Here is a 17,500-nt window from a genome sequence, read left to right as displayed (position 1 = left end):
TTCGCTCCACGTTGCTGCCAATGCCGAACGAGAGGAATTTGCCTCTGGTGATTAGAAAATAATTTCTCGATATACTGTGGTTCGGATCTCACAATAAGCTGTAGGTCCCGTAACTAAAAAAAAATATAATCCTTCGGACCAGCTCTAAAAGAGCTGTTAATCAGCTCAGTGGTCTGGTTAAACTGAGGTATACTTACCTTTTTTTTTTCCCTTGCAGTGCGGATGAGGGGTTTTCGAGCACGTACCCGACCAACGTCGTCGTCACGAGTTCGGGCATGTGCACCTACATACCCCCGGGCATCTTCCTCTCCACCTGCCGAATAGACATCACGTGGTATCCTTTCGATGACCAGAAGTGCAACATGAAGTTCGGCTCTTGGACCTATGATTCTTCCAAGGTAAGTTGGTCGTAGGTTTCCGTCTGGGTTTTGAGACTTGAAAAAAAAAAAAAAACAAAAAAAAAAAAAAAAAATTCTGCGTGTTTGTACATATATATATATATATATAAATATTATATATACATATACTATATATATAATATATATTTACTATATTTATATAGATAATATTTATATATATATGTCAGCCCCGCCCCCCTTTTTAATTAAAAACAACACAATATTCAAAAAACTTACTGTCGTCAAGTGGGTCCCTCTGTCTGCAACCATGTCGTTAGGCTATTAAGATCTCGTAAGTATAAAAATATACTATTTATTACCCAAAGCAGTTGAATATAAAATAGAACAAAATGATTAACAAGTCATAATGACAGAAAACCCCAAATCTGCCCATAAAGAAACCAGTAAGTTAACATTTACCCTCCTGACTAAGAATTCACTCCCAGACCCAAAATGTCAATAAGTTCATCGTATTAGTCAGGTTAGAGATTCCCGTCTCTAAATTAGCCATGGAATAGGACCCATCTGTAATAAAGATAATAATGGATAAAAGATAAACTACACACATCACTCTTTTCAAAGTATTCACGTAAAGAGAGTATTTCACACTTCCCTCTCTTTTTCAAAGGTAACCGTTTTCTAAGTCTTTACAAAATATGTCCTACCTTTACGATGGGGCTTTCTCTCCCGACACTCGGCGTGTACCACCTTTCTTCTTAGTATTCACTGAAAAAGAATGTGACTTTCGCAAGTACCTTGGACTATTAGGCCTGTAACATCTGTACAAACGAATGTACATGCCTCAAGACAGGGTGAGTGATCTCTCGGTTAAACTGCTTGCGTATACAAATTCCTTCGTTCAAGTAAGCTGCCCCTACAGCTCAGCCTGTCTCCAAGCAAGCCGTGATATGTGATTTCACTTAACATTACATATTTGTAAGATATATATTTATAAACGCGTTACTTTTCCGTATTCACAAATACTGAGCCACACGTAATTATCGTTTCACGATGAATTCACCATACCTTGCGGGATACCCCACACCCAGAGGGGAAATATTATTGATATTTGCTTCTGCACTGACCAGAATTCGAACCGTGACCAGCTTCGGAAGCCACGATAGACAGTGACTCCGTGTGTATGTGTGTATAGACAGTGATATACATCTGTGCTGCAAATCAGCTGTTTAAATATCATACCAGATTAAGTAAATATTTAAGTGTCCGGTATTTTATTCCCGAGAGAGAGAGAGAGGCCAGCAAGTGTATCCCAAGTTCCCAGCTGGAAAGGTAGCACATTCTAGAGAATTTTTGAATGAATGTATAATAGTGTGAATTCAATAAAAATAGAAAAATAGGGAATGTCACTTCTAGCATCTATCATTTGGTTAAAGTACTTTGCGTTCATTTATAGTCGCTCTCTGTATAAAAAGATTTTAATACTTTGTAAATACAAGCAATCATACAAAGTCTGTCGTTTCCCCTCTAAAATAGACATCATTGCATTATTTACTTCACACACACACACACACACACACATGACGTTTGTAATCAACAGTTGAGGCAGATAACGGCAAAAGCCTTTCAACATCACAGCAAACGCGGAGCGCAGTAAGGTACCTTCTGTTAGCGATGTTGCGTCATGTTTCCCCTCCCGAGGTAGCAGACATCTGGCTCTGAAGTCCCTTGCCGGTTTGAAGCTGCTCCCAGGTTGTACTACTATTACACAGACGGAATTTGAAATGAGGATCTGCAAACAGATTACAAACACTCGGTCCCTCAAACAACTCGCTCTCTCTGAATACGGGGGAAGAAGCCAAAGGGACTTAAAGACGTTCAAATGGCGCTTTCAACTCTCAGGCGGTTGTGGGTAATCCTAAATAAGCTAATGGCCTTTTGTGTGTGTGTGTGTTTGTTTGTTTGTTTAACTGTCTATTGAGTTTATCTGAGCTGTTTGGGGGAGGATTGATCCGGTGAAAAGGTGATATATATATGGAAGATATGAAGTAGTCGCTTTCATATTGAATGTTATTATTATTACAATTTTTATTATTTTCATTTTTAGTTTTATTTTTTACTACATCATTTGTAAATTTTAATGTTTTTCCTTCTTTTCTGCAGTGAAAATTATGACAAAACGAAGTTAAAAACAGGAATACAGTAAAAATGAGAATAACTTAAAATAAAAAGGGGGGGGGGGGGGGGTTGGGGGGGGGGGGGGGGGGGGGGGGGGGGGGGGGGGCGGGGGGGGTGGGGGGGGGGGGGGGGGGGGGGGGGGGGGGGGGGGGGGGAATGAATAGACGGTTGATTCAATTAGCCAACTAATATTAAATGTGATATTTAGATCCGAAAAAGTATTTTTAAAAAAAGTCCGGGCGCTTCTTAAAGTATATAGTTGAATTAAGTACTTGTTAATTTTTTCATGCTTTGAGGTAATACCACTTTACATTAGGAAAGATTTTGAGACAAAGCACATGAAGAATTCTTTAGTTAGCGCATTAGCGGATCCAGCGGTTTGCAACAACCCCCCCCCCCCCCCCCCTTCATGAAAAATAATGACAAATAAAATAAATATTGAAGATTTAGATAATAACATAAATGAGAAATATAAAACTGGAAAAAAAAAATCAGCGGATGGGGCACCTGGGCTCGTGCCCCCGCCCTTCATGAAAAATAATTTCAAAATAATAATATTGAAGATTTAGTTAATGAAATAAATGGGAAATATAAAAATGGGAAAAAATAACAAATCTATTGTAGTCATAAGTTAGCGGATCCAGCGGTTGGGGGCACCTGGGGTCATGCCCTCCCCCCATTCATGAAAAGTAATGACAAAGAAATAATACTGAAGATTTAGATAATAACATAAATGAGAAATATAAAAATGGAAAAAAGTAACAAATCTTTTGTAGAAATAATAAGAAAATCTTGAGAAAAAAAATAATAACACCAACAATCATCTTGTATGACCTAACATCCATATAGGTAGATTTTATGTCGACCTATGTTTCATAGGCTAATGTTTAGGTAGGAAATTTCTACTGACATCTTAGTTCTTGACCCATAATCGCACTCTATTCTGTCTGCACTTATTTCTGTCCGCCCTCAAAGATCCAAAAACCTATAGAGGTTAGAAGGCTGCTAATTGGTATGTTGATCACCCATCCTCCAATCATCAAACATGTCAAATTGCAGCCCTCTAGCCACTGTATTTTTATTTCATTTAAGGTTAAAGTTAGCCATGGATCGTGCATCTGGCAGCTCTTTCTGGGGGTGTGGGACGCACCCTCATTCTACCGCATCTGGGAAGCAACTGAAACGCTGCCGGTCGTAGCTGATGGTTTTATACAGCATTATATGTTGTACCGAAAACTTTATTGCGCAGAAGAAACTTCTGTGCATTTTTTAATTTTTTTTATATAAAAAAACAGGATGCAATATACAGTGTCCAGAAAGTCCCAGTGCCATTACAATTATTTATTGTTTGTAATGGTACTGGGACTTTATGGACTCCCTGTGCAAGGGTCAATTAAAGTGAACAGGAATGAACATTGAAACTTTCTATGCATTAGAGTACGAACCCCCTCTTGTTGGGGGTTGGGGGGAGGATGGTCGTCACTGATCACTTTCATGAAATGCGTCATAATGTCAGAGCTTCATCCTTAATTGGAACAAAATGACGCTGCGAATGATCAATAATTCAGTGGACCAAAACCGCTTCATTGCCGATGGATAAATGTTAGTTATTACATACAATAATAAATTGCTGGTAATCAAGTGGCATATTCGCATCCGGTTGAGTCGACAGAGGACGGGATACGTTTAATATATATACAATATATATTATATAATATATATATATATATATATATATTATATATATATATTATATATATATACATATATATTATATAAGCATAATATATATATTTATATTCTATTATATATTTTATTATATTATCATATAGTTTACACAACAATACATATAAACACTCCAAGAAGAGGTCCATTGGAGGGCGAATCTGTTGGGTATTTTTGTTTTCTAAGGTAAACTCCTTTTCATTTTCCTATATGGAATACATTTGAATATTATATAATATAATAAATAAAGGTATAAGCCACGAAGGAAAAATAAACAACGGAGTTTCTGCAAGATCTTTCGACGTTCAACGTTAGTAAAGGACGTTGAACGCCGAAAGATCTTGCAGAAACTCCGTTGTTTATTTTTCATTCGTGGCTTATACCTTTATTTATGGATTTATCATGTTCCAAACTTTCGTGATTCAGTTATACATATAATGTGTTATATATAATATATATATATATATATATATATATATATATATATATATAATATATATATGTATAATTTTTATCTGGTAGCAGGGAAAGAAGTCACGTGGTTGCAGATCTCCACAGAGCAATTCAAGATATAGGAGTCTGTTTTCGGATGGTTGGCATTGTGTTTCAGAAAACTATTGTGCCGGCTTTGTCCGTCTGTCCGCACTATTTCTGTCCCGCTTAAAATCTTAGAAACTACTGAGGCTAGAGGGCTGCAAATTGGGATGTTGCCCATCCACCTTCCAATCATCAAGCTTACCCAATTGCAGCCCTGTCGCCTAAGTAGTTTTTTTATTTTTTTTTAAGGTTAAAGTCAGCCATAATCGTGCGTCTGGCAACAATATAGGCCAGGCCACCACCGGGCCGTGGTTCAAGTTTCATGACCGCAGATCATACAGTATTATACCGAGACCACCAGAAGATAGATCTGTTTTCGGTGAACTTGGTTATAAGATGTACAGAGAACTCAGTTTTCGCATTTCTTTTATTTGTTTGTGAACATCAAAATCAAACTTCGCAGTCTGTCATATCTTGATTATTCATTACGTGGTCCAGTTGTTTGACCTTTAGCCTTTTATCTTTTCAATATATGCTGAACTGATTAGTTTCCATTTTGGACGTTAATACTGGATAGCAAATGTTATTTGAGTTCTTCCATTAAAACTTAAACAAGGTTTTTTATCTATTATAAAATCTGGCTTCAATGTATAGGTAAATTAAATACTGACCATTTGATTCCTTAGCCTTTTGTGTAATATACTATGACTAGGCAATCTACGTGATAGCTGTTCTTAGTATAGTAGGCTAACTATACTCTGTTTTATTCCATCTGTCCACCCGCCTGTGGTGTGTGCGTATGATAACACTGTGTCCCGGGCTTTAGATAATTACATTCATTCAGTTTACTCAACAACAATAATAATATCCTATTTCGAATATTAACGGTGTAACTCGCATACAGTAAATTATTAGAACACTTTTCAGTTGCAAATGTACACCCAGATATCCTTTTATTTACCTAAAACTTACACTTAGCGTAAATATTTAAAGCCCTGGACGCAATGTTACCCTGCGAAGACACCACAGGCGGATGGACAGATGGAAAAAAACAAGAGTATAATTACGTCGAGCAGTGTCTTGGTTCGTTCGTTGTCAGTATTTCACTTCATTCTCTGTCATTTCTTGAATATTCATTACGGCGTTGAATAATAACCTGCTTCGCCCAATTGCCTGACCTTAGGCTGTAAGCGCTAGACATCCATGTAGCCATGAAACCGATTAATGCAACATTACCATTTTGTTTTCAAATCGTCAATAGATAATATTTCAGCTTATTCACATGCGCAAAATTTATTGGTTCCATTTTATTTCCTCGTTATTTCATTGCTCTTGTCATTAAAAACGGTGCACGGTTACTGAGATTTTCATCGTACAGTATACGTAAATAGCCACCAATTCATTTTCTTCAGCGTTGTTCGTTCATTTGAATATTACCTGCAGTGCGTATAATATTATTACAAAGAAATCTGTGTGATGTGATAGCAGATGTTAGTACAATAACCCAAGTCATTTTGTCGAGTAGAATCGGCATTCGTTCTTTGTTAGCGTTCGGTGTAGAGTGAATAATTGGACAGAGGCGGTTACTTTGTTTACCCACATCAAAGCGTTTCCATCACAGACCACAAAACGCGCGTGGAACGTGAAACAGAAGTTCTCTTTTATATCTCGCGAATGATGTTGGTCTCCGATCTCGACGTCGCCGTAAGACAACCTTGAATTCACCAGGCGTTTCCGAAAGAAAACATGTTGCCTGGATGTTTTCACTGACGTTTTTACGATTGCGTATTACCTTCCTTCAAAAGAAAAAAAAAATGGAATTCGTCGAAGGGAAGCAGAGCGAGAAAAATAAACCGCCTTTCCCCCTCACATCACTGTTATGGTAAACACCGTAACTGGCTTGGCAAACAAGAAGAGGCAAGGGAGCGGCTCCGTAGATAAAAGGGAGCTCTTCGAAATGGAATTGAGAGAGAGAGAGAGAGAGAGAGAGAGAGAGAGAGAGAGAGAGTTGAGGGGATCGTAGTTGCGAGATCACATTACTTCAAATTGAGTTTTCAGGTGTATGTATGAAGATAAGGGCCACTGAAGCCAAGTAAAATCCGAAGCACAGAGAGAAGTACCGTGGGCCTAGGGAATTGAAACCAACGAGGCTCAATTACGTTGATTACATTTAGGCCTCTGCACCTCAAAAATATAGGCCCGAACTCTGGCTGAACTACGAGAATTTGGACGAGATCGTCTTGTGTACGGATGGTCGGTACAGATTAAAAGTCTGCCTCATGCTATACCTCTACCTCTTTCATAGTAGTGACCCTTAAGCGATGGCGAGGCGTGGAAGTTAAGAGGCTTGGTGTGGACCTTTGCACTCGGGTCAGACGAGACGAGATGCGAAGGACTTTAGAAAGTTTCTTTTCCGAGATCTCACAGGATCTGTTCTTCAATGAATTTAGAAACCTGGAGCAAGGTAGACTTGAAGGTTTGGCTGCCAGAGGAGGAAATATTCAATGCCTGAGATTTATTAGAGCTTGCAGTGTGCCTCTTAGGTTACGTTGTAAAGTGGATGAGATTTCGACTTTTGAAGCTTCCGAAATAAAAAAAAAACTGGAGATTGGCATAGTTCGTGGTTGGAGAAATAGAGTATACTAGGAAAATAAAGATCGGAACATTGAATTTAAGGAGTTTATTTATGTTCTCTTTCGCAGCAGTGAAGTTTTATTTTATTATGTTTTCATTTTTTTTTTAAATAAAACAAAGTATACAATTTACCGTGTATATCAGTGAAAGTGGCCTTTCTGCAAACCACACTCCCGTCCTTTTATAGGTAGCTGTACTTCGATTGCGAAATGAAAATTCCTTATTTCGTAGAGACATTCCGGGTTTTACGAAACCAGAGAGTGGCATCTCTCTGCCCCATAAGCATAGGAATTGACATCCCCCGGTGGAGGTTGGCTTTTGCGTCATCTTCCCCAAAAGACCCAGGATCCGTTTAATCCTGGGATATGAATCTTGATTTCGTACGAATGCGCCGTACACGGTCTCCTTATCTCGTCTATGAGATTCCTGTGGGAAATGAAATGGAAATGAGCGGACCTTCCTTATGAGATACTCCTGTATAGAGATGGAATCCGGGTTGGGGTGAACTGGACCCCCTCCCCTCCCCCCCGGTTGGAATGAATGTGGTAATGACCGTCGAAATCGTGTGACCTGGCGGTAGAAGGGCTGTTTTAGGAATCGGGTCGTTTTAGATAGGATATTCTAAGGAAGCTTGCCAGCATTCACCATAAAATATGACAACACCACCATCTTGAGATTTAACATTACCTCTACATTTCTCTTCTAGAATGTTTACTTGCTAAGTAGTTTTTAAAAAAATTTTATATTGTGAATTCTGATTTTCACGGCTATCACATTTTTATTACATTCCACGTGACATAGTAATCGCAGTAAATATAATGATGTCTATAGCTTATCATTTTTCCCACATAGCTCTTCCATTATGATAATAATTGCGATTTTAAAGACTTATTTCAATTTTTCTTCGTTTTACTCCATCCTATAATGATGTCTGGGACTCGCCCTAATGTGTGAATCCTGTGTTTAATTTGTTTACATTGTAATGTATAATGTGATGAGTAAATATTCCATCAAACCCCCACACCCTCTCTCTCTCTCTCTCTCTCTCTCTCTCTCTCTCTCTCTCTCTCTCCATAGCATACATTTTTGTTGAGTTACCAGAATGGTGTGATTGGTTTTATGTATGATATTACTGTTGATAGGTTACCATCAACTGAGAGCTAATTTAACAGTGCTCTCTCTCTCTCTCTCTCTCTCTCTCTCTCTCTCTCTCTCTTTAGCTTATATTTTTGTTGAGTTACCAGAATGGCATGATTGGTAGTATGTATGATATTACTGTTGATAGGTTATCATCTCTCTCTCTCTCTCTCTCTCTCTCTCTCTCTCTCTCTCTCTCTCTCTCTCTCTCTCTTCAAAGGGGTAGCGTGCCACGTAAAAGATCACATGGAAAATTGTGAGCAGTGTTTTACCGAAACCCATTATTGTTAGCCGATAACAAGACATTTCGAACTGGTGTCTGCAGTATTCGTGTTTTTCGCTTGATGTTAGAAATGTTTCTTGTATGTGTTTTTTTTTCGTTTTTGTTTTTCTTGTTTTTTTTAATAAACAGTGTCCGCTTGTAAACGTGCTCGCGCATACAGACACACGCACAGATATATATAATATATAATGATAATATTATATATATATATACATATATATTATATAACTATATATAATTATATATATAATTATATATATATATATATATGTATATACATTACTACTGTGCGTAGACGATGTACAAGCAGCTGCTCGAATATTCATATATAATACATATGTATATACTAATATACCTGGATCTACTACTATATATGTATCTACTATATATATATATATATGTGTATGTATGTATGTATATATATTTATTTATATATATAATGTATATATATATATATATATATATATATATTTATATATATATATATATATAATGTTCCAGCTTTTAAATAATAACTTTTCTGTAATTGTATATTTTAGTAAATTTTAGTATTTTTTTACAATTTTTTTTAATTTTTTAGTAAAATTTAAGATTGTTTTATAATATTATTTATTTTAATTAATTGACAGATTCCCGAAGATGTAATAATGTTATTACGAACGTTGGAATAAAAAACTATGTAGATTGGCCCTGTTTCCTTCAGTCAACACCTGATTTTGATGTATCTCGTGGTCGTCACCTGCCTGCCCCTTGGTTATATATTTATTTATATATTTATATATATATATATATATATATATAAATATAATATGTATGTAGGTATGTATAATATGTATATATATATATATATATTATATTATATATATATATATATATATATATATATATATGGTATGTCATGTATGTATGTATATAATATGATATATATTTATATATATATGTATATATATATATATATATATATAGTATACTAGATATATATTTATATATATATATATATATATATATATATATAATATATAATATACATCCTTAGGTGAATTCGCTGTAAAGCATTTGCTTTGGTATTGGCAGGACTTCTATGGAATCAAGAAATGTATGAATTCAGTTACTTGTCAAGTGTTCCCCAATTGTCACACCATTTTCTTATTTGTTAGTTTTTGAGGTTTTCGTGTTTAACTTAAAGTCCGAAAACTTTATGATGCTTAAATTTTCGTATCATTGCGTTATTTACGAGACGGGCTACAAAGGCACGATAGTATATATAATGGTTAATGTAAATGTCAAGTATTTTAGGCCTGTATGTGTTGTTCATAACGAATTCTTAGTTCTTTAACTTAAAATTCGTTAGACATAACCAAGCAATAGTAGCTTGAAAACACAATTACCAGCTCATTCCATATTGTGAACGTTAACGGTTTTATCATATTTTTTCCCAGTCTCACGTCCTAAGGGAAAGAAACTTATCATTTTTAATATTCAATTCTGTTAGGCCTAAATAATTTCAAGGCGTGATCCGACCTCCAGCTTACTAGGGGCACGTGATAAAATCTGTGGTCAAATAACGCGTTGTTTCACAACGAAAATTAAAATAAATACGCTATATTTTATTAGAAATCATTGTTATGTACTGTTCAACATGCACATTATTTATTTTTCACATTTTCAGTCTAATAAATCATAAATATCCTATCCTAAAATTCCTGTATCTTTAACTCAACGCGAAACACCTTTTTAGACCTTTTTAGGCTTTTCCATAGAGCTTTCCTACCCCACAGAAAGAACAACAACAAAAACAAAAAATTACTTCGTTGGCTTACTCCCCGAGTAAGCGATAAAAAATAGAAAGCTCTTGTAAAAATTTTCATTTACAAGAAACATTGACCGAGAATCTAAGGAAAGTTTATGTATGTAATTTCCAACACTTTGCACGTAATTACTACCGACCTGCAGCATCCATCACCCACAGCTGGATAGATGAGTTTCCTTTTTCCACGGTGAGAGAACTCTTGCAATTTATGTTTTAAGCCACTCCTGAGGAGGTGCGCACTAGTCATGGCGTAAGTCGGACAGACATTAATTATTCTTTAAGACTCCAACTGCTGCCCGAAACTTACGTAGTTAAAGGCTATTTTTGAAAATCCATTAGATTTTATTTATCCCTGCAGTGTTCATCCTTAATCTCATAAGTCTAGTTACTGTACGAATAAATATCTCAGAAAAAATCTTTTTCGGCCGTGAAATCATTTATTTGATGGCACCACTTTGTAAACGTGTTCAGTAAGTGTAAAAAAAAAAAAAATATTGCTATATCTGGGTATGCCAATTATTTTTTTTTATCTTATATCCACTTACTAAATACTTTTTTAATGGCACCAATTTATAAACGTGTTCAGTAATTGGATATAAAATTAAAAATTATTGGTATATATGGGTATGACAATAATTTTTCTTATCTTATATCCACTTACTAAACACTTTTTTGATGGCACCAATTTATAAATGTTCAATAATTGGATATAAAGGAAATAAATATTGCTATATATATATATATATTATATATATATATATATATATATATATATGTATGACAATTTTTTTTATCTTATATCCGCTTGCTAATCACTTTTGCAAATTGGTGCCATCAAAAAAATTACTTCACGCGCGAAGTATATAGGAGATATTCATTTCGTACTGAAATAGAGAGTTGTACAGCAGGTAGTCAGAACGCATATAGCAAACCTGAAGTGTATTCAAACAAGAGCAATACCTGAACAGTAAACCAATTACTTGCATGTCAGTTATGCAAGAATGCAATCTCTCACTTATTTCTGGTGCGCAAAAACAAATTATCCCATTTGCCGCTTGTGAAGGGAAAGGGTGGGGGAGGGGGACGCCGAGGATCCAGAACAGACTTCCGTGGGGTAGGGTACAAAATGCTTTCTATTTTTTTTTTTTTTTTTTTTCACCTGGTGCTAAAATTAGAATGTGGTTTGAGCCTTCTTCGTGTTTTCAATTTGTCTGATTCTGTCTACCGCCCCCCCCCCCCCCCCCCCACCCCCCCCCTCCCTCTCTCCCGAATTCTGTACGTAAGTTATTTTAGTCAGTTGATTGTGATTTGAACTGTCAATTAATAACAGGTTCGTAGTCTAGGACCGTGAGGCACTGGTGCCAGTAGTTGAGTTCCGTTGAGTTGTTATTTTTTTCTTTAAAAAAGTTACATTCTGTTTTGAAAAACATTTTATTATTTGACGGAAATGGAAAGCTGGAACTAGCTAGTAACCGTTTCAGACCGTTACCAGAATGTTACTGTGGAGCAACCTGTAACACTAACCCTTCAAATTGTGCACTCTAATCTTCATCAGTGATACGAATTTTTTTTCAGTTTAATTAAATGTACATTTTGTGACTTAAAGGTTAACAGATGGATCACATTTAAGCGGTGGTAAAATCTGTTGAATCTCAAAATTTCAGTTTGTGGGAGGAGCTAAAATTTTGTGATGATTTTTTTCTTTGTGAAATTAAGTCGAATAACATGAAATGTTCATGTAATCGAATCACCCTATATATATATATATATATATATATATATATATATATATATATATCTATATATATATATATATATATATATATATATATATATATATATATATATATATATAATATATATATATATAATAATGTATGTATTGTTATGTATATAAATGTGTTATATATATATATATATATATATATATATATATATATATATATAATATATATATAATCAATATATTGCAATTCTCATTACAAAGGTTATTACTAAAGCCCATATACTTAATTTACAATTCTTGTCTTCATAAGTATGTTTTGGAATGAAAGCACGACAAGAAGCTAACTTACGTAGCATCCTATATATCTTTTTCTCTTCATGACAATTTTGGTCAATCTTAGCACCAACAGTTTAGTCCAAATATATCGTCTTGGGTTTGCGGCCTCTGTAGTGGAACAGTCGTTAAATTCACATAATTTTCTCTCTCTCTCTCTTCTTCATAGTAGAGAGATTAGGCCTTCCTTGCGACACACATCTAAGCTGACATTCTCTCTCTCTCTCTCTCTCTCTCTCTCTCTCTCTCTCTCTCTCTCTCTCTCTTTAATCAACTGAATTGTCGAGGGCAGGTAGAGAGCCGTTTAAAAATTGATACTACTACTAGAACGGAACCATAAATTAATCATTTCGTTTTAGCCTTTAAAGAGTCGGGTATATTGTTAGTAATTCAACGTCTTATAATGAGGTCTACTAGAACAGATTATATTACTGTTTATTTAATAAATGAAGTGTTTTAAAAAGAATTCGACATTGAAGAATGTTGCTCTCAACAAGATTACTACTATTTGTTCCCGAATATTACAAAAATCCTTTTCCCGTGAAAGAGTGTTTTATTAGACTTGTATGGTACTCGTTAGTGATTTTAGTTACGTAAGTAGGGTATGGGGCTTTTGCACGACCTTTCTTTTTAATGTAAGATAAAAGTATATCTGCACAGATTAGTGGTTAAAGTCATTATTATTATTATTTAGGAAGCAGACCCTCTCTCAAGCATACTTTATTAAAGGTAATGGCTACTTCAGCAGCGTTACACTTGTAGACATTCTTCTCTATTTTTCGAATAGCGGCTTTTTCCGTGCTACTTAAACAGGCTAGTAGAGCGCCTATAGAGGTCATTATCAAATTCAGGGTTAAGATCGGTGTATATATTTGATTATTATTATTATTATTATTATTATTATTATTATTATTATTATTATTTAGTCTATAGTTATCCTTTTCAAATCAAGTTATTATTATTATTATTATTATTTTTTTTTTTTTCTTTCTTTTTTTTTTTTCCTCTATCACAGTCCTCCAATTCGACTGGGTGGTATTTATGTGTGGGGTTCCGGGTTGCAGCCTGCCTCCTTAGGAGTCCATCACTCTTCTTACTATGTGTGCCGTTTCTAGGATCACACACTTCTGCATGAGGCCCGGAGCTACTTCAGCCTCTAGTTTTTCTAGATTCCTTTTCAGGGATCTTGGGATCGTGCCTAGTGCTTCTATGATTATGGGTACGATTTCCACTGGCATATCCCATATCCTTCTTATTTCTATTTTCAGATCTTGATACTTATCCAATTTTTCCCTCTCTTTCTCTTCAACTCTGGTGTCCCATGGTATTGCGACATCAATGAGTGATACTTTCTTCTTGACCTTGTCAATCAACGTCACGTCTGGTCTTTGCATCTATTTGCACGTATCACCCTATCCGTTCTGATACCATAGTCCCAGAGGATCTTTGCGTGAATCGTTTCTATTCACTCCTTCAGGTTGGTGCTCGTACCACTTATTACTGCAAGGTAGCTGATGTTTCTTGCACCAGGCAGGCTCCAGTGGAGGGGGGCTTTTGCTACTGAATCATGCCTCTTTTTGTACTGGTTCTGTGCAAGTGCCGGGCATTCACTTGCTATGTGGTTTATGGTTTCTTCACTTTTCAGTATTGCACTTTCCTTGACAGATCGGGAGAGATTGGTTAATTTCCGTCTATCGTACCTTCTTTGAAAACCAATAATCTGGTTCTTAGGGCCTGATCTTGTGCCGCTGTTATCATTCCTTCAGTTTCCTTCTTTAGCTCTCCCCTCTGTAGCCATTGCCAATTGTCATCGCTGGCTAGTTCTTTAGTCTGTCTCATGTATTGTCCGTGCATTGGTTTGTTGTGCCAGTCTTCTGTTCTTTCTGTCTTTCTCCTGTCTCTGTATATTTCTGGGTCCTCGTCTGCTTTTATTAGTCCTTCTCCCATGCACTCTTTAGCCACTCGTCTTCACTGGTTTTCAGATATTTGCCCCAGTGCTCTGTTTTCGATGTTGAATTATTATTATTATTATTATTATTATTATTATTTATTATTTTATTTAGTTATTCTTTTCAAATCAAGTTCCAGGTTAAACTCGGTTATAAGTACGCATTTATCATAAAATTAATTCTGCCTTTAAAATGTGTTTCTGTTTTTAGATTAAAACTGATGATTTTGAATATACCTGTTGCAGCATTCTCTTCGCATTGTATCGATATCTTTCGAAAGAAATGAGCATCATCCGGCGGTAGATTATTTAATCATCAACTTGGTTACACCTCTACTTCATTTTTTATTTCTTAATCACGACGTAGTCATTTCCGATGGATGTTTCAGACTAGGTATCTGGTGATATCACATATCATTACAACTAGCATCATGCATTTCGCCCTTAATTGGGTTGCAAGATTATTTTCGGGTGTCGCTGTTGTCCCTAGTGAGTTTATAGGTACGTCCGAAACGTGAGCTAAATAACAAGAGTTAATTGGGAAATTTTCCAGGTCCTTGTCTTCACCCCAGGACCCTGTCCGAAAAATTCAGGTGGTATGGATTTCGTTAGGCCCCATACCCTCCTCTTGCCACACCTCTCCCTCCGCCTACTCCCTCCTTTAACCCTAGGAAGCTTATAAGTCAAAGAAGGTAACTTCATTAACAGCTCTGATTTAATGCTGTACATCGAACGAATTAGCAGAAGTTAGGCCGATCTCAAGCGCCCTTCCTCGTCCCTTCCTCTGTCTTCAGCCCCTCACCCACCCAACCCCACCCCCCCCCACCCCCCCCCCCCACACCACCCCACCCATCCACCCCTCACGCCGATGACTTCGAAGTGGAGCCATCCCGTAAAGGGTGAAAGAGAGTCGGGAGAAAGGAAATAGAAAAGATGAAGAATGCTTTTCTGGAGAGTAAATAGTAGCAGCAGCAGTGGTGGTGGTGGTGGTAGCAATAGCAATTGTAGGTTGTCCGGTGAATCAACAAGAATCTCTCGCAGGGAAATGTTTGTTCCGAATTTCCCCCGTCCTTTAGATAAGTTTCGATAATTTGATCTCGCCTGTTTGCCTCTCCTCCTCCTCCTCCTCCTCCTCCCCCCTCCCCTCGCGTTCCCCCTCCTCCTCCTCCCGGAACTTCCCGAGGAGCGGGCTGAAATTATAGGAAGGCGTAGAGAGATGAAGTTATTGGTAGAGGGATTAGAAGGCGACTCGTATTAATTAGGAGTCTGAAGAGATGGTTCGAATTACGAGGGGGTCGTCTTTCTCGCCGGTAACTTGTGTCAGAGGCTCCACTCGAAGATGAAACTCCTGCTCCTTTTGATTGTTGTTGTTTCGCTGTCATTTGAGCTCGACAAGCTGCTCCTTTTATTTTTATTGGGTAGGGAATTCGATATGCTCTCGTTGCAACAACACGCGCCCACATTTGCGTGTGCGCAGCTGTCGCCACTCGATTGGTCTAGGACGCTGGAAAGAGAGAGAGAGAGAGAGAAGGGCATGGTTTGGTCCTAGGACGCTGGAGAGAGAGGTGAGAGAGCGAGAGAGAGAGATGAGAGAGAGAGGAGAAGAGGACCGATGAGGAGAGAGAGAGAGAGAGAGAGAGAGAGAGAGAGAGAGATGAGTGGAGACGATGGATGCTGGAGAGACGAGAGAGAGATAGTGCGATGGGTTGGTCTAGGACGCTGGAGAGAGAGAGAGAGAGAGAGAGAGATGGTCTAGAACGCTGGAAAGAGAGAGAGAGAGGGAGAGTGGAATGGTCTAGGACGCTGGAAAGAGAGAGAGAGAGAGAGAGAGGGCGATGGTTGGTCTAGGACGCTGGAGAGAGAGAGAGAGAGAGAGAGAGAGAGAGACCGATGGTCTAGGATGCGGGAGAGAGAGAGAGAGAGAGAGAGAGAGAGAGAGACCGATGGTCTAGGATGCTGGAGAGAGAGAGAGAGAGAGAGAGAGAGAGAGAGAGAGTGGGATGGTTGGTCTAGGATGCTGGAGAGAGAGAGAGAGAGAGAGAGAGAGAGAGAGAGAGAGAGAGAGTGCGATGGTTGGTCTAGGACGCTGGAGAGAGAGAGAGAGAGAGAGAGAGAGATGGTCTAGGACGCTGGAAAGGAGAGAGAGAGAGAGAGAGAGAGAGAGAGAGAGAGTGCGATGGTCTAGGACGCTGGAAAGAGAGAGAGAGATGGTCTAGGACGCTGGAAAGAGAGAGAGAGAGAGAGAGAGAGAGAGTGCGATGGTCTAGGACGCTGGAAAGAGAGAGAGAGAGAGAGAGAGAGAGAGCGATGGTCTAGGACGCTGGAGAGAGAGAGAGAGAGAGAGAGAGAGAGAGAGTGCGATGGTCTAGGACGCTGGGAGAGAGAGAGAGAGAGAGAGAGAGAGATGGTCTAGGACGCTGGAAAGAGAGAGAGAGAGAGAGAGATGGTCTAGGACGCTGGAAAGAGAGAGAGAGAGAGAGAGAGAGAGAGTGCGATGGTCTAGGACGCTGGAAAGAGAGAGAGAGAGAGAGAGATGGTCTAGGACGCTGGAAAGAGAGAGAGAGAGAGAGAGAGAGAGTCGATGTCTAGACGCGAGAGAGAGAGAGAGAGATGGTCTAGGACGCTGGAAAGAGAGAGAGAGATAGAGAGAGAGAGTGCGATGGTCTAGGACGCTGGAAAGAGAGAGAGAGAGAGAGAGAGAGAGAGTGCGATGTCTAGAGACGCTGGAGGAAAGAGAGAGAGAGAGAGAGAGAGAGAGTGCGATGGTCTAGGACGCTGGAAAGAGAGAGAGAGAGAGAGAGAGAGAGAGTGCGATGGTCTAGGACGCTGGAAA

General features: G+C 37.8%; 1 protein-coding gene across 4 annotated transcripts in view; it reads left to right on the top strand.

The window, feature by feature from the left end:
• Positions 1–17,500, top strand: part of LOC135205463 (neuronal acetylcholine receptor subunit alpha-7-like) — a 179,206-nt gene that overhangs the window by 59,480 nt on the left and 102,226 nt on the right. For all 4 annotated transcript variants that reach the window (XM_064236116.1, XM_064236115.1, XM_064236114.1 and 1 more), the window contains exon 5: positions 218–398. In XM_064236116.1, the coding sequence (XP_064092186.1) occupies positions 218–398 (181 nt within the window). The remainder of the gene's footprint in view (positions 1–217; positions 399–17,500) is intronic.

Source organism: Macrobrachium nipponense, chromosome 24, assembly GCF_015104395.2.
Source record: "Macrobrachium nipponense isolate FS-2020 chromosome 24, ASM1510439v2, whole genome shotgun sequence".
In the NCBI taxonomy this organism is placed as follows: Eukaryota; Metazoa; Arthropoda; class Malacostraca; order Decapoda; family Palaemonidae; genus Macrobrachium; species Macrobrachium nipponense.
Note: the sequence above shows the minus strand (reverse complement) of the source record. Positions and strands in the feature narration are given on the sequence as shown.